At 38.6% G+C, this 21,295-nt stretch overlaps 1 protein-coding gene and 1 non-coding gene across 7 annotated transcripts in view; both read left to right on the top strand.

The window, feature by feature from the left end:
• Positions 1-21,295, top strand: part of Trappc8 (trafficking protein particle complex subunit 8) — a 76,555-nt gene that overhangs the window by 44,212 nt on the left and 11,048 nt on the right. For all 6 annotated transcript variants that reach the window (XM_040757882.1, XM_040757881.1, XM_040757880.1 and 3 more), the window contains 13 exons: positions 281-412; positions 1,817-2,041; positions 3,860-3,968; positions 6,405-6,599; positions 7,131-7,261; positions 8,090-8,164; positions 9,261-9,387; positions 11,567-11,721; positions 13,864-14,306; positions 16,383-16,530; positions 18,347-18,443; positions 19,235-19,303; positions 19,405-19,463. In XM_040757882.1, the coding sequence (XP_040613816.1) occupies positions 281-412; positions 1,817-2,041; positions 3,860-3,968; positions 6,405-6,599; positions 7,131-7,261; positions 8,090-8,164; positions 9,261-9,387; positions 11,567-11,721; positions 13,864-14,306; positions 16,383-16,530; positions 18,347-18,443; positions 19,235-19,303; positions 19,405-19,463 (1,965 nt within the window). The remainder of the gene's footprint in view (positions 1-280; positions 413-1,816; positions 2,042-3,859; positions 3,969-6,404; positions 6,600-7,130; positions 7,262-8,089; positions 8,165-9,260; positions 9,388-11,566; positions 11,722-13,863; positions 14,307-16,382; positions 16,531-18,346; positions 18,444-19,234; positions 19,304-19,404; positions 19,464-21,295) is intronic.
• On the top strand, positions 8,946-9,103 carry LOC121144403. The gene has a single exon (XR_005881766.1). It is a non-coding gene; the product is annotated as a U1 spliceosomal RNA (small nuclear RNA).

The following is a 21,295-nucleotide window of genomic DNA, read 5'->3' as shown; positions in this document are numbered from 1 at the left end:
GTGTAACTACTCAGAAGGGATTGAAGTTATTCAGAGATTTATTATATAGCATGTGTCATAATTGACCATTTGACTTCTATTAAAAGGAACAAGAACAAAAAGTTTTTTGGAAGTCTTTTTAAACAGAATGTGTGCTGCTTGGAGAAAGAATTGAGATTGGTTGGCCCTTTTCTCTCTGCTCTCTTCTATGCCAAGCTGCACAATTGACTATGTTGTGTACTAGGAAACAGAAGCTTTCACTTTTGTGATGTTAACCATTCTTTTGTTTGCACATTCACAGGATTCTGATCTCCGAAGTGCACTTCTTTTGGAGCAGGCTGCGCATTGCTTCATAAACATGAAGAGCCCCATGGTTAGAAAATACGCTTTTCACATGATCCTAGCGGGCCATCGGTTTAGTAAAGCAGGGCAGGTAAGCATATTTCCTTTAAAAGATGTTGCAGCTGGAAAGATGGTCAGCAGTTAGGAGCTTTTGCTGCTTTTCCAGAGGACCTGAATGGGACCCCAGCGTCCACACTGGGTAATTCACAGCTGTCTGTAGCCCCAGCTGCAAAGGAACTGATACCCTTTCCTGGGATGCCAGGGTGCCTGTACACTCACCTGTGAATACAAACCCACATGTGCATACATAATTTAAAGTAAAACCAATCTTTTTTAAAAGGTTATTTTTATTTTTTCATTTGTAAAGTGTATTCTTGTGGATTTTGTTGTTTTTTGAGACAAGTTCATACACTGTAGCTCTGGCTAGCCTCAAACTAAGAAATCTGCCTGCCTCCTGAGTGCTGAGATTCTTGTTATATTTCTGTATGTTTATTTCTTTATGCCTATATGTGGACTCAGACAACTTACCAGCATAGTTCTCATCCTTCTAGAGTGTGAGTCCTCTGGGTCCAAACTTTGGCTGTCAAGTTTGGTGGTAAGCCTTTCTGACGACTCTTGCCCGGAACACCTTTGCCAGCCTTTTATATTTAGTCCTAAAAGTTGAAGTAAATTCTCCTTTTAGGTAATATTTTGGTAAAGACATGAGACTTGGATTTAGACAGATACAGGCTTAAATTTTGGTTATTTTTCTGTGACTTGATTTTGATTTTTAGTTTTTCATTTATTGGTGTGTGTGTGTGTGAGAGAGAGGGAGAGGGAGGAGAGGAAAGAGTCTGAGGGAGAGAGATCACATGGTAGTGTATGGCATTGGAGGTCAAAGGAGAATTCTTTGGAGTCAGAGTTAGTTTCTCCTGTCACTTCGTGGGGCTTGTGGATTGAGCTCAGACCATTAGGCCTGCATGCAAGTACCTCTGTTGCTTGAGCAGTCAGTCTCACTGGCCCTGTCTTTTTGTTTTCAGGGTGGTACCCTTGTATTTAGGATGGGTCTTCCCTCCTCAGTTACAGCTTTCTAGAGACACTCAGACACTCCCAGAGGTGGGGTTCCATGGTGATTCTAGATTCAATCAGGTTGACACTGACAACTAAGTATTATACCTTAACTGTTCACAGAAACAATTTGAAGCAGTGAACAATTTCCTCAAGTTAATGTCAGAGAAATAAGGGGTAGTGTAAGAGGTAGTGTAAGAGCAGACAAAAACAACCGCTCATTCACACTGTCTGGCTGAGAAACCTAACCTACATTTCTGCACAGAATTGTGTAATTGTGAGGAGATCACCCTAATTGTTAGTTTCATTTTCTTTATTACATTCTCTTTTAGTGGGTGAGCCACTTACCTGTTTATACTTGTGCATGTCTCTGCATGTGTTTATATTTATTTTTTCTAGTTCAAGACAAACTAAAATTGCAATACATATCTCATTTATTTTCCTTCAGAAGAAGCATGCTTTGCGATGCTATTGTCAAGCCATGCAAGTTTACAAAGGAAAAGGCTGGTCTCTGGCAGAGGATCACATCAACTTCACCATTGGGCGTCAGTCCTATACTCTGAGACAGCTGGACAATGCTGTGTCTGCTTTCAGGCACATTTTAATCAACGAAAGCAAGCAGTCTGCTGCTCAGCAAGGGGCCTTCCTCAGAGAGTATCTTTATGTTTATAAGGTAAGTACTGCTTTTTAGGAATAAACATTAAAATTGTTTTTGAATTACTATTTTCAGGAAAATGCTTGCTTTCTACTAACCCCGCAGAGTATAATTAAATGCCTTTATTGGAGAGTATGTAATGTAATTACCTGTCATAAAAATTTGTGGAAGATTTCTTGGTTGTAGCTTTGTACTGCGTGGTCCATATACAATTTTTAAAACAAAATTTTAATGTTTCAGTAAATGTGGTTTTGTGGTTTTTAAAAAATATGCATGTAATTAAAATAGAATTACATCACTTCCCCCTGAAGCCTCTTTTTCTTTATTTAAATTTTATTTATTCATCTATCTACTTATTTATCTGATATGTTTGGGTGTTTTGCCCACATGAATGTGTATTACATCTGTGCCTGTGCCTGATGCCTAAGAAGTGTTGGAGCGCCTGAGACTGAAGACTTAGATGGTTGTGAGCCACCATGTAGGTGCTGGTCCTGTGGAAGAGGAGCCAGTGCTCTTTGCTGCTGAGCCATCAGCCATCTCTCTAACCCCTTTCTTTTGAGATAAGTCTCATTCTTAACTAGGCAGCCTAAGATGCTTCACCCTTCTTAGCCTTCCAAGTACTGGTATTACAGATGAATACCACCCACACTTTTAATTTGTAACTGTTTTGAAATCTTTATAAGGAATACCTTAAGATTTCCCGTCTGTCTGTCTGTCTGTCTGTCTGTCTGTCTGTCTGTCTGTCTGTCTGTCTGTCTGTCTGTCCGTCTGTCCGTCTGTCCGTCTGTCCGTCTGTCCGTCTGTCCTTCCTATCTATCTATCTATCTATCTATCTATCTATCTATCTATCTATCTATCTATCTATCTATCTATCTATCTATCTATCTATCTATCTATCTTGAGGCTGGGCCTCATAGTCCAGGCTAGCCTAGAATTCTCTGTATCTCAGAGTGACTTTGACCTCCTGATCCTCCAGCCTCTTATGTCCCCAGTGCTGGATTGTGGGCGTGTGCTGGGCCTATTTTATCATGTTTTTACAGGATTGCAGCTGATTTTACAAAATAATACATCCTCCTACTATCCTTAGATGCATGTACTCCTTTCTTTTCCTGATAAAAGATGAGGTGTGGATTCATAGCAAGTGTTGTACTGTAATCTAGGTGGATACAAACCACAAATCACTCTTTGATAGGACATTTAGGATGTTTAAACCCTCCCTTTCAAGATCTGTGAAAGGTTGAATATTTTATCTTATTCACAGGACATAACTGCTCTTTTAGACTTAAGTGAAAATCAGACCAGTTAAAAATTGGCAGATAGGATTCTATAATGACTCAACAAATAGCAACATTCACACTAAGGAACCATTTGGAAGCTAGATGCATGCAGCCCAAGAAAGAAACTTAACTGGTTGATTGCTCTTCAGGAAGGCTCTGTTTTACTGAGAATTAACTCCGGAGCCCTGTCCTGATAGAGAAGCACTCTACTGCTGAGCTTTCCCTAGCCCTTGATTGTTTGTTTTGAGATAGGGTCTTGTTGAGTTGCTCAGGCTGACTTTACACTTGCTCTGAGGCCAAGGTCCCTGATTAGCTGGAGTTAGTTATAGGTCTGTGCCACCAGGTCTGGCTAGGAAGGTTTTCTAGAAGTAGAGTAAATAAATAATGTGTAAGGTTCTCAGTAGTAAACTTTTATGACAATGATATAGCATATAAACTAGTATTTGTATGTCTAAACTTTCTTGCGTAACATTTTGATACCTGTGTATTAAAAATTAGGAAACATAAAAAATGTAGTTTTCTGAAAAACTATTTTTCCCTTCTTTTGTATTTCTCCCAGAATGTAAATCAGCTGTCACCAGATGGCCCTTTACCACAGCTTCCCTTACCATACATTAATAGTTCAGCAACACGGGTTTTCTTTGGCCATGACAGACGACCAGCAGATGGTTAGTAAACTCTCACTTGGCCCAGTTGCCTAATGACTATTTCTTTGAAGTGTTCTTTCTCCAGTTAGAAATTGATGCTTCACCTATTGTTCAGTCATTAGAGTATAGTCACTACTTTATTGTTTTTCTTTCCAGTCCAAAAACTAGAAACAATAAAAACCAAATGGTTGTGATTCTTTACAGCGGCGTTTCTCACTCAGGAAGTGTTCATTACTGTATCACCTTGACAAGCATCTTTAATGTTTGCTATATATACCCGATTTGGTGCATACAAAGCACCTCTAAATACAACATTCATTCCCTTACTGTAGTTACTAATTTTAGTTTTTTGCTTGTATAAAATCATATTGTGACAGATATGTATATAACTTAGTTTTTAATTTTTTTTTTCCTGTCCTGAGACAAGGTTCCCAAGCTAGCTGGAACTCTGTATAAACCAGGCTGGCCTTGAACTTGAGCTTGGAGGCCTTTTTCCTGTGTCTCTGGTATAGGTTATAGCTGTGTGCCACCATGCCCAGGTTAGGTTCTTTAACCTTTTAACCTTTTTATTATGAAAACATATATAGAAGCAGAGAACTTTTTTTTGTTTTGTTTTTTTTTTTTTTTTAGTAAAAAAGATGTTTTTGAGACAGTTTCATGTAATTCAGGCTAGCCTCAGACTTACTTTGTATGTAAGATGGCCTTGAGTCTATCCTCTTGCCTCCTCCTAAGTGCTGGGATGGAGGTCACATGTCACCATGCTTAATTTTAGGTGGTTCTGGGGATCAAATTTAGGGTATTGTATGTGCTAGACAAGCACCCTCCAACTAAGCTGCATCACCATGCCTTTTAAATAAAGCTTTGTTTTGTTTTGTTTTTTTCTCAACCCTCAGGGGTTGAGGCCTGAAAGGGCATTCTCTATTAGACAGAAGGCTGGGTTTACTATTGTTCTTGATGCGTCAGGTGGTGAGCTTTGTCATCGTAAAAACTTGGACAGTTCAACTCAGTATGCTCCTCCTTCAACTTTACATCATGATTTTTTCTTTATAGCAAAAAAAAATAAGGAATATATACTATAGGTCCCCAATGAGCTAATTTTACTTGTTTGATTTTGAATAATGGAACATAATATTGAGTGAAAAAAATCATTTACAACTTAATTTTGAATACAGAAGTCAATTCCATGCATTGTTTATGTGTATACTTGTTAAAACATGTAGGAAAAATATGCAAACATGCCTGAAAGTGATACACTTGGTGCTCCAAGAGAAGAGATGCCAGCAGAGGTGATGGGTTTATTAGGATTGGGAGGAGTGCAGAGAGGTCATTGACTGGTTATAGTACTCTTTTTGTAAAAAATAAAATAAAAGTCAGGCTGATGAGGTGAAAGTTGACTTAAATTTTTTTTTTTTAAATACGAGTTTCTCATGATTGCTCAAGAGGTAATGAGTGGTACTTGCTCCCGTGCCTGACGACCTGGGTTCAGTCCCTTATAGCCACATGGGGGAGGGGAGAGCTGATGCCCAAAAGTTGTCCTCTGACCTCCACATTTGTGCCAAGCATGCATCCCCCACGTAAATAAACAAACAAATAAGCAAATAAATACAATTTTTAAAAATTGCTAAGATATAAGCAATGGGGCTAGAAAATAGCTCAGTGGTTAAGAGCACTGGCTGCTCTTCCAGATGACCTGGGCTTGAGTCCCACAGCCCATATGGCAGCTCACAACCTTTTGTAAGTCCAGTTCTTGGGGTTCCAAAATCTTCTTGGCTCCATGGGCACCAGGCACATAGTGGTATACAGGCAGACATACATGCAAAGTGCCCATAGACATAAAATATTTAGATTAAAAAAAAAGCTGTGCAGTGGTGGCACGTGCCTTTAATCCTAGCTCTCTGGAGGCAGAGGTAGGCAGAGCTCTGAGTTCGAGGCCAGTCTAGTCTACTAAGTGAGTTCCAGGATATCCAGAGCTACACTGAGAAACCTTGTCTCAAAAACAAAAAATAAAAAACAAAGATACAAGCCAGGAGTCCATACATTTGATTTCAGCACTTGGGAGGTAGAGACAGAAAGATATGTTTCACACCATCTTTAAGTTACCTAACTTGTTCAAGGCTAGCCTGAGCTACATGAGCTGCTGAATCAAAAACAAAACTTTCATCTATAGGCGGTGTTTTATTTTTCTGTGTGTTGAAATATCTTATGTAAAAATTGTGGAAGTTAGGGAAATAACATTTCTGAGTCAGGGAGAAAAATACGTCAATATTAGAAGCAAAGTTGCTGTTAGGCTAGAACTAATGAGTAGATATTTGTGAATCAGAATTAGAAATTGGTCAAGAGTGCATGTATATGTATGTGTATTTATCTGGATACATATGGTTCTTATTTGAAATGTTTTATATGAGGCAGATGTTCATGAATAGGTACTTAAATGTGAAATTTGCTTTCTTTTTAAAGGGGAAAAACAAGCAGCTACTCATATAAGTCTTGATCAAGAATATGACTCTGAGTCGTCACAGCAGTGGCGAGAACTTGAGGAGCATGTTGTGGCTGTGGCTAATAAAGGAGTAATTCCATCCAGTTTCTACCCCACACAGTATTGCTTGAACAGTTACTCGGATAACTCCAGATTCCCACTTGCAGTTGTGGAAGGTGGTATAATTGAATTTAGAAATATTTCACGTGTATGAATGTTTTGCCTACATGTGTATATGTACCACATGCATGCTTAGTGCTCCTGGAGGAGGGTAGAGGGAGATTATGGATCTCTTGGAATTGGAGTTAGAGAAGGTTGGGAGCTGCCTTTTGGGTTCTCTGCAAGACCAGCAAGTGATCTTAACCACTGAGCCATCTCTCCAGCCCAATACTTGAGTTGTATATTCATAACTTTTTGTCTGCTTGGAGCAAGTTCCAGGTAGTTTATGATCTGCCACATTACTGGAGGCCATGGGCACAAAGATAACTCACTACGTACTGAGCTGCATTTGTAGCCAAATGTTGGGGCTCTAATGTTCTTGTGGTGCTGGAGTACCAAGAAGGTGACATTAGGGACACATAAGTCATTTCTTCCCAAACTGAGTTGTATAAGGTAACAAAAGACACTCTAGGCAAAAAACACAGAAGATGTGTTGAGAGACAGTGTCAGGATTATGAAATTATTAAATGTAGGCTTTTCTTTTGTAGAGCCAATTACAGTGGAAGTGGCTTTTAGAAACCCTTTGAAAGTTCCACTTTTGCTGTCCGATTTGTCATTGCTCTGGAAGTTTCAGCCTAAAGATGTCAATGGGAAAGACATTGAAACAGTTAGAGAACAAGTAAGTTACTAGCAGGTATCTGTGTGTGTGTGCCTCAGCTACAGCATGACAGTCTCCTGCTGTTTTACTTTTTTTTTTCTACTTAGTTATAAAATTCACATGTGCTTTCTCTTGAAATGTAAGAAAACAATAAAACAAGATCTTAACTACCATACTGCTGTTTAGAAACACTTACAGTAACATTTTGCTGTTAATTTTTACATTGATTTTTCATTTGTATGTGTTTTGCTCATGCTTTGTATTTCCTTCTACTATTCACTTATGTTGTTTGATGTGTTTTCTGGTGTTAAAATGTCTAGTATTTCATTTTTGTGTAAACTGTTATGAATGATTCATAGACTTTTACTGTCATTTACTAGTTGGTTTGAAGATTTCCATGTTGACTATCACAATAATTCTATGGTGCATTTTTAAATTAAAGTTGTGGTAGAATTTTGGGTTAAACCTATGACTGATGATGGTATGTTTGGCAAGCCACACCCACATATCCTATGGCATTTTTGTGCATAGCTTTTAAGTAGTTATTTTGGCCATTGTTAACTGTGAGCAGTTGAACTTTTTTTGGGGTCTTGTCCTCTTGATGATTGCATGTTTGATCGATCACTTATTCACTGTAGTTGAGTCAGGATGAACAAAATGAAAAATATACATCAAGTGCCTTCTGTAGATAGGCTGTACTGTGGGAGTGGAAAACACGTTGCACAGAGCTTAACTTAGAGGGACTAACTTCAGTTGATGTTACTCTTTGTAAATATGGCCTGTAAGATGTTAATGATTTGTTATTTTACTCATTGGTATGTATATTAAAAAATACAATTTGTTCTTTAGGTTACAGGTGAACCTGAAATGATTGGAACAGAAGTTATTTCAGAATTCTTAATTAACAGTGAAGAATCTAAAGTGGTAATTTTTTAAATCTTTTTTTTTTATCTTTTGCCTTTCTAAACTTGTAAGCTGAAAACAAAATTTAAAAGATCAGCTTAATTCCTTTAGCTATTAACATATTCTAGATTTTTTAAGTCTAAATTTGAAATATTAGAGAACTGGAATTTCTCCAAAGAAATCAGTAGAAAAGTAGTAGTTTGTCTTTAAGTTTCCAGAGATGCCTGGTACAAATGTTTCTCCACTTCTTGTGTTAGTATGGCAAATGTACAGGCACTTAGGTGTGCAGATTTGTGTGTTTGTTGAGACAGGATCTCACTGTGTGGCCTTGTCTATCCTGGAACTGGTGTGTAGCCCTGGCTGGCCTGAAACTCAATCCCCTTGACCTCACAGAAATTACCTTCCTCTTTTTCTCTGGAGTGTGGGGATTAAAGGTGTGTGCCCCTATGCTCAGCTCAGTGTTGGTTTGTGGGTTTGTTTTATTAAAAATAGTTTTTTAGGGCTAGGATATTTTTAGTGTGTGCAAGGCCTCGTTTGAGTTCCAATAGTACAAAAGAAAAATATTTTTGAGGATCTAGACATCATTATTCACATATATATGTATATATATGATCTGGCATAGTACTGCATACCTTTAGTCCCAGGACACAGATGGATCTCTTTGAGTTTGAGGCCAGCCTGGTCTACATATAGCAAGTTCTAAAAAAATAACCAAAGCTATACAGTGAGACCCTATCTCAATAACAAAACCCCAAAACAATTACTGAATTTACACATCTTCTTTTAAGGAAGATGCTTTTCTGTACTTAATGACAGGGGAGATATACAACTAAGAAAGTGACTTCCCAGGGCAAGCCTCTCCATTGCACTTGGGATTTGCTGTGACCCTGCAATTTCCCCAAATGGGGGAAACTCTACTGCATAATTTGTGACAGTGCTGGACTGTGTACGAGCCTATCCCTGAAATAAAAATTAAAAGGAAAATAGTTTTCCATAAGAAATGTTGTCATTTTAGAAGTTTAGGTTATGAGTGAATTCTGCAACATTCCAAAATTGAGGTACTGTGCTATTCAAAATCCTATGAAACATAATAAGAATGACTTCAATATTTCCATAGGCAAGACTGAAGCTCTTTCCCCATCACATAGGGGAGCTGCACATTCTGGGAGTTGTGTATAACCTTGGCACTATTCAGGGCTCCGTGACAGTAGATGGCATTGGCGCTCTTCCTGGATGTCACACAGGTAAAGCTATAGCATCGATAAGCAGTCAGAAAAGTTGCTCTTAAACCATCCCATAGAATACAATGAGTGAATGGAGTTTCTTCTTAATAGGTCTAATTCATATTCAGCATGTCCAGCCTTTTGTAGATGATGTTGCCATCTACAAAGTTCTTATTTGAGAACTGTAGTCAAATTACAAAAAATTAGTGTAAATAAAAATGTGCATATTTTAAATATGTTGGCTTATATAATGGCATCTGGACACATGTATAAGCATATGTAATGTAGATTATTCTAACTTCTGGAATAGGTTCAATGGTAAGGGATTTTATTCCCTTGATACTATTTTTGTTCGTGATCCCAATTTATTAAATTCTAACTAAATAAATTTTATTTGTTGAAATGTCTGCTGCTAATACAAAACCACCTTAATATATTTTGTTTTTAATACTTCCTTTCTATAAAACAATACACTGAAGCCGCTGTTTCCTCTGTCTTTAGATAATAAATATTCAAAGCCACCTGTGGCAGTACATGCCAATAATCCCAGCTTCTTTCAAGGCTAAGACAGAAGAATTGCAAAAATAGTCTGAGCAGTTTAGCCAGACAATGTTTCAAAATAAAGTAATAGAACTTGGGCTATTAGTGTAGTTCTCTAGTTGTGCATCTGCCTAGCCTGAGGTTCTAGGTTCAGTCTTAAGTACTGACAAAGAACAAAATAACAGGGGGAAAAAATCCCTTGAAATATAGTTATCTATACCCAAAAGGAGCAGAGTTAGTTTGAAGCTGTTATTCTTGGTGCCCTAAATAGTATTCTCTGCAGACTTTGAAGAAATCTCAAGATACATACATGTACTTCACATGGTTTGGTATGTTCTGTTTGTTTTGTTTTTAAATAATTTGGAGAACTCTACAAGATCCTAATGTTACTTTATAATTAATGTGTACTTGGTTAAGTTTAGGTTGAAAAGATGCTAAGAAGGGAGTTTATAGTAAACTGCTATAGCTCCAGCTATATGCTTAATATTAGTAGATGTATCTTCTAGCAAACTGACGTTCATTTGTTGGGTGTGAATTTACCATTCATAAAAGCTGTTTATTAACAGTGGGAGTCTCCTGGATTACTCGCTGACCTTTGCCTTTGTAGTTAGCATTTCCACTTGGACATACAGGAACTTCAAATAGAAAGAATGAATTAGCAGAAACAAAAAAGCAACAAACACAAATACACAAAAATTGAGAATGGTCTTCTGAGTTTTAGTACTGTATTTCTGCTTCCCGTTTAATGAGGCAGGTAATTTGTAAGTAGTCTTACTTATTCATTACATTTCTAAAGCAGTATGAGTGAGGATTGAGATTATTTTTAACTTTGCTTTCTCACTGGTACTTAACTCTTAATCTGGTACCACAGAATTATTATAGTCCATGAAATATAGCTAACAGGGTGCTAAAACAAGATACATTAAAGCTCATAATTTGTGTCAGTGTGTGACATTGACTGAATTTACATTAAAATAAGCCCTATCTTATAAACAGAGTTTTCATGACATTTTCGTGTAGATACTTTTTATACTGAATGTTCACAGGGCTCTAGGTTCAATACTGTGTGGGAACACTACATTATATCTAATGTGGAACCATCCCAGTGACCAAAGGCCCGCAGCCTTCAGGAAAGATGGAGTTAGACGCCCACTCTAGCCCTTTCACACACGCACCTGTTTTACTTGGGTGAAACCTCACTTAGTTACTGAAGGAGTTAAAAGAAAACTACCTGTATTATAATTTTTATTGTTGTTCTTTTTGAGAAGAGATAGTTCTATAGATTCAAAATATGCTGTTTTTTGTATGAGTAAAAGTAAGAAGCTGACCTGTTTTATGTTTCACTTTAATGTTTTCTCATGGTTCATATCAACACTGGGCCTTTTGGTGAATAAGGATACTGGTTTTTAAAGACTTCTATTCAATGATGAGTAATCTTTATGTAACATAAGCAAATCCAAAAAAATGAGATATTTAAAAGCATACCATACATGATATTAAACATGAATTTAAAGTATACTTACTGTTGTCATTACATGTGTTACTCAGCAATTACCCGGAATTTTTCTAGCATTTATGGAAATTTATAGTATTCATATATTCAAGTTAAGTCATCAAACCTATCATGCTATTTTAAAGTACTGATTTTTTTTAATTTCAGGGAAACAGTCTCTGAGTATGTCAGTCCGTGGGAGACAGGATTTAGAAATTCAGGGCCCTCGACTTAACAACACAAAAGAAGAGAAGACGTCTGTCAAGTATGGCCCTGACCGACGCTTAGACCCTATAGTCACTGAGGAGATGCCATTGCTGGAGGTATAACACTTCTTCCCATGGCATGGCTGCAATGATTTGCAGAGGCAGATGGTGTTCCAAAGAAATTAATTTTAGGTTGAGGTTGTTGATAGTCCATTGATCTGTACTTTTTGTTGTTGTTTTGTTTGTTTTAAGACAGGGTCTCTGTATGTAGTCCTGGCTGGTTTTGAACTCATAGACAGTCTAAGCAGTATACAAGTATGTGGGGATGAATGTATGTGGAAAGTAACCTAGACTCAGAAAACATGACCAATAAAGTCTGTGTATATGTGTATATGTATGAGTGGAGGTGAGGGAGACTATAGACTATGCCCCTAGTAAAGAAACCACGAGAAAAAGGTGTTGAAGAAGGGAAAAGTAAGCAGAAAGGCTGTGTGGGGACATGGAAGAGTACAAGGGGTGGCCAGGGGCATGGGCGAGAGGATGAGAAAATCACAGAAAGGTTTGCTCATAAGTACCATAATGAAATCTAAACTGTATGTGTTAGTTTCTAGTTTCCCTGGTAGGGAAGTTAGTAGGCATGATCACCTTTGTTCAAAAGGTGTTTGCAATATGATCCCAAAATGGTATCTATGTTTTTAGATCTTGTGATCTTAAATATTGTATTGGTAGTTATAAATAGCATCATGTCGAATGTTTGGGTGGTGGTAGTGTTGTGTATTACGATGAAACCATTGTTGAACTGCATGTGCTCTGCTCAGATCTAATAAGTTTAAAGGCCAAGGGGCAAAATTTAGTGGGGAAAAAAGGGAGGGAAGGAGAGAGGATGGATGGATGGATGGATACAGGCCCAAGTGCTATTTTCTTAGATGTTGATAAATATTTTATGCATTTTTAAGATTTATTTATTTTTGTGTGCATTGGTGTTTTGCCTACATGTATGTCTGTGTGAGGGGGCCAGATCCCCTGGAACTGGAATTATAAACAGTTGTGAACTTCCATGTATGTGGGCACTGGGAATTGAACCCAGGTCCTTTGTAATCCATCTCTCCAGCTCTTCTTATGCATATTTTAACTTTGTCTTTATCCATGTTGAGGATTTTTACTAATCTAAAGTTATATTTAGGTTTTTATTTGTTGTTTCTTTGTTCTATACTGACTCTTAGTCAAAACTTTTCAGTTAAATTTTATTGATTGATTGTGATGCTGGGGTTCAAACTCAGGGCCTCACATGTGCTAGATACACATTCTGCCATTGAGCTACCTGTGTCTTTTTTACTGATGTCTGCATGCTTTAAACACTTTTTTTCTTTCCATTTATTTTTGGTTTTCCTTCACATTATTTATTTTGTATGAGTGTATGGATGCATATACTAGAGTATGCTTGTGAGGTCATTGGCAGTGGTTTTCTCTTCCCATGTGAGTTTGAGGGCAGAGCTCCAGCCATTACCTTCAGCTGCTGAATGTCTCCCCACCGAGATTGTCCTGGGACTGCTGGTCTTCCCACTCTGTTTACCTAGTGCCTGGGCATTCTGCCTGTCTTGTTTGTGTTCCTAGTCCTAGTATTTTTAGTAGGGTATAGGATGCTCATTATGCTTGACTATGTACTGATACTCTGAAAATATCCACACGCACACCCTCCCCCCCCTCCCCCATTTGTTGAGATAGTGTCTCATTATGTTACCCATGGTCAGCCTGGAACTTGATATTTAAACGAGACTGTCCTGAGATCAGCCTATTTCTGCCATTTGAGTGTTGGGATTAAAGACATGGGCTACTATGTGTGGCTGTTTATCTGCCATTGTGTGCTACCTATTTGATTTAGTGATAATTTCCTTATTTTGGTGTGTGTCATGTCTTTCACATGGCAAGCCTAATCTCCCTTTACCTATCCTGACTTTAAGTTCTTACAATGCTAATTCATTGATACTGCATAGTTGTAGGTAAGATTAGCACCTAGAAATGAATTGAGGTGGATTGAGTTTAAATGCCATGCTAAGTATGCAAGTTTGAGAAACTAGTCATCTTGTTCTTGTATTTTAAATTGGAAATTTAAAATCTGAGTGGCAAAGTAACATTAGATGTTTGATTCAAAGATAGAGCTATGAAATAACTTGTTCCTTTAGAAAGCAGTCTTTCAGTGTTGCTCATTAGAGGCTCAGAATTTTAACAGTGTAATAATATTTTTTCCCTCCAATGCAGGTGTTCTTTATACATTTTCCTACAGGGCTCCTCTGTGGAGAAATCCGAAAGGCTTATGTAGAATTTGTCAATGTCAGCAAATGCCCTCTGACTGGACTGAAGGTTGTGTCTAAACGGCCAGAGTTCTTCACTTTTGGTGTCAACACTGCTGCTCTAACACCACTGAGCCCTTCCACATCTGAAAACTGCAGTGCTTACAAGACAGTTGTTACAGGTTCTCCCTGCACGGGCACGGCACTTGTGTCATCAGTGTCATCTGTGGACTTTGGGACCAGCACAGGACAGCAGCTGGAGGCCATTCCTGTCCCCCTTCCTGACTCTGTGCTGCTCCCCGGAGCTTCTGTTCAGCTGCCAATGTGGCTTCGTGGGCCAGACGAAGAGGGTGTCCATGAAATTAACTTTTTATTTTACTATGAAAGTGTTAAAAAGCAGCCTAAAAGACGGTGGGTAATTTAAAACTTTTAAAGTATGAGATCCATACTTGATGTGTTTATGCATTTGAGTAAATAGTTGGTACTTGTTAATGTTATACACCATTGTTTACTAAGAAGTCACCATCTTCCTGGCCTGGCAAGGTGGCTCACACCTTTAATCCCAGCACTTGGGAGGCAAAGGCAGACAGATCTCTGAGTTCAAGGCCAGCCTGATCTACAGAATGAGTTCCAGGACAGCCAGGGCTACACAGAGAAACCCTGTCTTGAAAAACAAATAAACAATACCATATTTCAAATTATGCATGATGTTTATATCTAAACTTGTTATAACTTAATTCTAGGTAGCTAAGAATGGAAAAAGGTTTAACTAAATGAAGTATTGTGTTTTGTTTTTTCTTTAAGTAGAAAATGATAAAAAGCCTTATTTTTTGGTTATTTTTTTAGTCTATAAGCTTACTGATTCTTTGATAGATTTAAATGCTATATTGTTTGTGTATCAAGCCCTCTCCCATTTTATCCTTATATAAGAATATGGTCTTGGTGGTATGAGAAATGTGTGTGCAATGGTGTTCAGTGGACAATCACTTAAGATCTCCAGCCTCACTGTTTTGTACAGCTTCAGGCCTACATGTTGCATGACAGAATTCGAATACTACTACCATCCTTACTAAATTAACATTTGTTTATCCTGTAGAATATCTAAATGTCATGTGAAACAGTGTAAGGACAATAATAGGAAATACTTGCCATGATGGAACAGTTTGGGTCCTTAGTGATGTGAATGCTCCTTAAGAGGATGGACACTGACAGAGCACTCTGGCCAGGGAAGCTTTAGTGCTGAGGTAGTGAAGTGAGCTTCAGAGGGCAGGAGAGATTTCAGGACATGGACCCCAAGTGGGTAGGAGTCAACCACTCCACTGTAGCTTTATCTACAAACAGGGGCTTATCAATTAGAGAATAAGAACTGGATGCTAATGCTGTACTACAAACTGTGGGAAAGAAGTCAAGTAGGGTCTGAGTGGTAGGGTTCAGTGTAGCAGCTCTTGCCTGTAACTGGGAAGGTGAAGGCAAGAGCAGGAATATAAAGCCACCCTGAAGCAACACAGACTTTGACTTACAAAACTGAGCATTACATTTGAAATGTGCAGCTTTGAGTACCAAACTGAAAGTTGAGGTTTCGGGTCCAGGAACATGTGCCTCAGTGGTTAAGAGTTCCTGTTGTTCTTCCAGAGGTCCCACGTTTGGTGCCCAGTATTCATATTGAGTGTCCCGCAACCGCTTGTAATCCAGTTTGGGGTGATCTGGTCTCTTTGGACACCCATACATATGTGGTGTGCACACGCATGCGCGTACACACACACACACACACACACACACACACACACACACACAGACAAATACACTAAAAAAAATTAAGTTGTGGTTTTGTTGGTAGTTTTAATTTTGAGACCTATTTACTTTGAGACAGGATCTTATGTGGCCTTGGCTAGCCTGGAACTCACTGGGCCTCAACCTCTCAGAGATCATTCTGTGTCTCCCTCCTGAATGCTCGATTAAAGGGTGCGTGCAACTATACCTTTAGGGGCATCTTTGGGACCCCTGTAAAGAGAGAGGGTATATTGGCTGCTATATGAAGGTTATATTCACTATGACATGGTTTATTGAGCTGGAGAAAAACCTAGATCCAGGATTACTATTAGGTTTCTTCTTTCTTTCCTTCCTTTTTTTTTTTTTTTTTTCTTTTTTTGAGACATCGTTTCTCTGTGTAACAGCCCTAGCTGTGCTGGAACTAGCTCTGTGGACCAGGCTGGCCTCAAACTCAAAGAGCTCACATTCTGCCTCTGCCTCCCGAGTGCTGGTATTAAAGGCATGTGCCACTACCACCCAGCCTAGATTTCTTAAAAATTGAGAAGAAAGAACTGAACTGAACTTAATCTAACTGTAATTTTACTTTCTTGTATTCTTTGTTTTCTGGTTATATGCAATCCTACAAGTTAACAGGTTTCTGGTCTCTATTTAAAATTAGAGATTTGCAACACAGGGAGAGACTCTTAGATTCAGCTTGCATGTGTTTTTAATCTTCAGACACAGAATATTAAGACATACTGCAGTTATTTGTACTAGCCGGTCTTTGAACGTGCGAGCAACAGTCTACAGAAGTAATTCACTTGAAGATGAAGAAGGCATGGGAGGCAATATGCTAGTCTTTGTGGATGTGGAAAATACCAATACTGTAAGTTATTTTAAAGCTGAATTTTGTTTTAAAGTCTATTTAGAAATGTTTGTTTTGGGTAGTGTTTTTCTCTACAATTTAGCATAAATAGGAATTTAGAACTATTCACGTGGGTTAAAATTCTGCACTGGCTTTGACTTTTGTGAAAGGATGTGCCTGTTGATGTCGGGTGTTGTATTTGGTGATTCAGTCTGAGAGATTCTACTTTCCATATTAATGTAATAACCCTGTTCTCACATGCTCTGACGGCACCATTCCTTTTATAAAAGGCATTTCTGTCTGTACACTAAATGTCAGGAAGGTGTGGTTGTAGAGTTTATAGCGCTTCAAGTGGATCAGTTTAGATGCTCATTATTTCTGTAATGGTTGTTTTTAGTTTCATGGAAATCACTTTGTAAGAAGCATTGAGGAATGTTGGTGATTTTCATAAGACTATGTTCATTATTTGAGTAAGCAAATGTTGGTAATTTCTAATGTCAGATTAGCTCTCATTTAGGGAAACAAAAATTGCATACAGTTTAAGTTACACAGTAGTTTGAGAGTTGTTGTTGTTTCTTGTGTCCTTCCCTCCCTCCTTCAATAGTGTCTGTGTGTTAGTCTAGGTAACTTTGAGTACAGTTTTATAGGCATGTGGCAAGTGTCACTGTATCCAGCTAATTGCTTATTGTTGTTTTATTTCTTACCTTACTGAAAATGAGGTATTTCTGGAGAAAACACATCAGAAGAAATAAAAGAGTCACACCTTGAGGGGGGGAGGGAGGGAGGGAGGGAGAGAGGGGGAGGGAGAGAGGGAGGGAGGGAGGGAGGGAGGGAGGGAGGGAGGGAGGGAGGGAGGGAGGGAGGGAGGGAGGGAGGGAGGGAGAAGAGAGCACAAGCAGGGCAGTATCTGGTCTCAAACAGTCTGTAGCTGAGCATTACTTTGAACTTAGGTTCATCCTCTGTCTCCTGAACTCTGAGATTATAGGCATGTGTCACCAAATCTGGATTGTAGAATGCTAGGAATGGGACACAGGGCTTCATGAATGCCAGGACAACTGAACTGACACCCTAACTCAGAAAGTGTCATAGTTTTAGTTAAAAGTCCACAGCAGATTTATTCTTTTTCTCTTGAGTCAGGGCCTCATTCTGTAACCCAGGGAAGTCTAAAGCTTGAGATGTAGCCCCTAAACTGGTCCTTTTGCTCCAGCCTCCCAAGTGCTGGCATTGGATGTGAATTGCATTGAATACTACCAGAAGTAGTAGATTCTAATAACTTTGTGTGGATATTATACTGTGGATATATACTATACTAATATATTTCTTGGTTGAAATGTTGCTTTCTATAAAGTGTTAAAGAAGGATTTGAATAATTTTTGGGGGTATATGTTTATATTATTTCAAATACATATTACATCTAATGTTTTTATTTTATTTTTGAAGATTTGATTTTATTATGCATATGAATGTTTTGCTTGCTTGAATGTAACTGTATATGTACCTGGTGCCCATGGAGGCCAGAAGAAAGGGCTAGATTCTATTGTAAGCTGACATTTGGGTGCTGAGAACTGAACCTATGTCCTCTGGAAGCTCAGAAAGTGCTCATAACCACTGAGCCATCTCTGTAGCCCCCCAAATCTAGGGGGTTTGCCACCTTTATTTTTTGCCTATACTAGGAATTAAATGGGGTCTTGTATATGAGGCAAGTGTTCTACCACTGAGCTCTGTCCCCACCCTCTAATATTAATTTTGATTATTTGAGTAGCATCTGATTTTGTTCTTGTTGGAGTATTTTAACTCCGGTGCTTTTAACCTCAAGTGACTTTTGTGTCTTTGACAGAGTGAAGCAGGGGTTAAGGAGTTCCACATGGTGCAGGTGTCAAGCAGTAGCAAGCATTGGCAGCTACACAAATCCGTGAACATCTCTGAAAACAAAGGTCTGTACCCTTAGCCTCACACCGATTCTTATTTGGGAGATTGTGGCAGTCACTTTCCTGTTGTTGTGACCAAATATAAGAAGATGCAATTTAAGGAAGGAAGGACTTGTTTTGGCTACGGTCCATCCTTTCGGGGAAAGCATGGGGCAAGAGTGTAACACAGCTGGTCACACTCACCTTTGTCAGGAAGCAGAGAGGGCAGATAGGAAGTGGGGCTAGGCATGAGACTTTTCACCACACCACTAGCTGAGGACCACATGCTCACACAGCAGTGGGGGCATTTCACATTTGAAGAATAAGAATGAACTGAACATGAGGAGAAGTATTCAGAGCGCACGGCATATTAACATACTGGAGAAAAATTGGTTGTGGCTTTAGTGTAAATTATGCTACCACACATGTAGACTTTAATAGCCAGTAAAATGCATCAGCATTTAATTCTTTTACTTATTTATTTTTGTATTTTTATCTCTGTGCATGTGCACATTCATTTTCCGTAGCACACATGGGGGGCAAAGGACAATTGGGGAGGTCAGCTCTCTCCTTCCACCTCATGAGTCTGAATTTTAACCTTTTCAGAAGGTTAATGAATATTCATTTCATTAAAAAGAAAGCTTCCTCCTCCTCCTCCTCCTCCTCCTCCTCCCCCCCCCCCCCTTCTCCCCTTCTTTCTCCCTCACTCTCTTGTGCTGGGACTAAAGGTGTACATCACCACACCCAACCAAATGAAAATTTTTATAATGATGAATTGGGCTTTGTACATGTAACCTGAGAAACATTTTTATTCCTAGATGCCAAACTTGCCAGTAGGGAGAAGGGAAAGTTTTGCTTCAAGGCAGTAAGATGTAAACAGAATGAAGGTAAATTTGCTTTATTTTCACACTTTGTTAAATGTCCATTTTGTATCTTATAGCAATGGCATGATTAGTTTGTTTCCTGTTTTTCTTTTCTTTTTTTTTAGCTGCTATACAGTCCTCTGAAAAATACACTTTTGCAGATATCATCTTTGGAAATGAACAGGTATGCAATGATGCCCAGTAGTATTTGATGTAAAAAAATCTTAGTTTTGGAGTATCTGTCTATTCTGAAAAAAACTGTAGCATCACTAGTGTATCTTTGAATAATAAGCATCTGAACTTTATTGACTTCTACAAATCACCTTTAATCTAAGCATGCCATATGGACTACGCTACTTTAGTTACATAACTCTAACTTCTTTTGAAAGTATCCAGTGAAGGAAAGCATGGTGCTTGGGATTTTCGAAAAGCCAGAATTACTTGAGGAAACTTTTCTGTCTAGGAAAAGTGGCCATAATACAGCCACTGTTTTCTAAGTGGAACGTCTAAGTCTGCTTACAATTCTTTCCTCATGTTGTCATCTTCAAATTTAGGCATATTGCATGGTTCTGAGACCTAAACAGTGGGTACATAGACTATCATGGAATTGGTAAGGTTTTTGTAGTACTTGATCATAATATGAATGAGTCGCCTGGAGTAAGTTTTCGAATGTTTATATTGCATTGGGCACCTTATTAAGATGCAGTTCTGGTTTGTCAGGACTGGTGGAAACTTAGGTTCTTCTTTGTGGTTGTCAGTTTCTAGGTAGTACTAGACCTTAGTCGTTGCTCAATCTTTAGACCTTGGTTTTGCGTGTCAGGGTGTAGAGAATTTTCTTAGAATAAAGTCTTTTCCCCACTCCACTTCTGAAGCTTCATTATGATCTTCAGTAGAGTTTGGGAATATGTTTTTTAAAGTATTTTTGAAGACAGGGTATCATGTAGTCCAGCCTGGCCTCTAACTCCTTATATAGCCAAAGATGACCTTGAACTTCTCTTCTTCCTGTCTCTATCTCCTGAGTGCTGGGATTATAGGCTGTGGCACCATGTCTGGTGGGGTTGTAGGCCTATGGTACCATGTCTGGTGGGATTATGGGTTTATAGCACCATGTCACCATTTCTGGCTTTCCATGTTGAGTTGGAGGTTGAAACCAGAGCTGTGTGTATGCTAGACTTTGATATATCAACTGAGCAATGTCCCTAGCCTGGAACATGCTTTAGCAGTTTTTAAAAATTAATTTTGCGTGTGCTCACATACATATGCTAGTTTGCATGTGTCTGCCATGGTAAATGTGTTGAGGGCAGAGAGGACCACTTTCTGGTGTCATTACTATTTTGTCACTTGAGACTGGGTCTCCCCATGTCTCTGCTGCTGCACTCTTTATGTTCCTAGGCTAGCTGGTCTACAAGTTTTGGCCTACTTCTCTTTTATGCACCTCCACTTTACCATGAGGATGCTGGGATTAAGATGTGGGCTCTAGGCATCCACTTAAGGTTATCAGGCTTGTATAACAAGTACTTTGACCTGTTGAATCATTTCCCTGTCTTATGCATTTTGTTTGTTTGTTTGTTTTGTTTTTGTTTTTCAAGACAGGGTTTCTCTGTATTGTTTTGGAGGCTGTCCTGGAACTCGCTCTATAGTCCAGGCTGGCCTGGAAGTCTTATGCATTTTTAACCCATTTTGCTGTTATCTGGAGAGGTCATCTAGGCAGCAACCTTCATTCTGTATGACTGTTCTGTTAATGAAATGACTTCATGCTCCTTAGCACTTTCAGACATCTCTAAAGTATTGCATTTCTCTGATCAGGAGTTTTCACATCACTCACCTCTTGTAATAGTATCTGAGGAAGCAGCTGTTTAAACAACATCTCAAAGTTACAAAGGTCCAATAATTGCAAAGCATGTGTGATTTTAAATGTTACAACTAGCAGTATTTCAGGTCTTCACTTGAATGTTTTCATCACTTCTTTTTCTATGTTGTCTTTTTGCTTCTTTGTTTGTTTATTGTGATGCTGGT

This window comes from Mesocricetus auratus, unplaced genomic scaffold (assembly GCF_017639785.1).
Source record: "Mesocricetus auratus isolate SY011 unplaced genomic scaffold, BCM_Maur_2.0 Super-Scaffold_100015, whole genome shotgun sequence".
NCBI classification, from domain to species: Eukaryota; Metazoa; Chordata; class Mammalia; order Rodentia; family Cricetidae; genus Mesocricetus; species Mesocricetus auratus.
The sequence above is the reverse complement of the archived record's forward strand: the minus strand, read 5'-3'. Positions and strand labels throughout refer to the sequence as shown.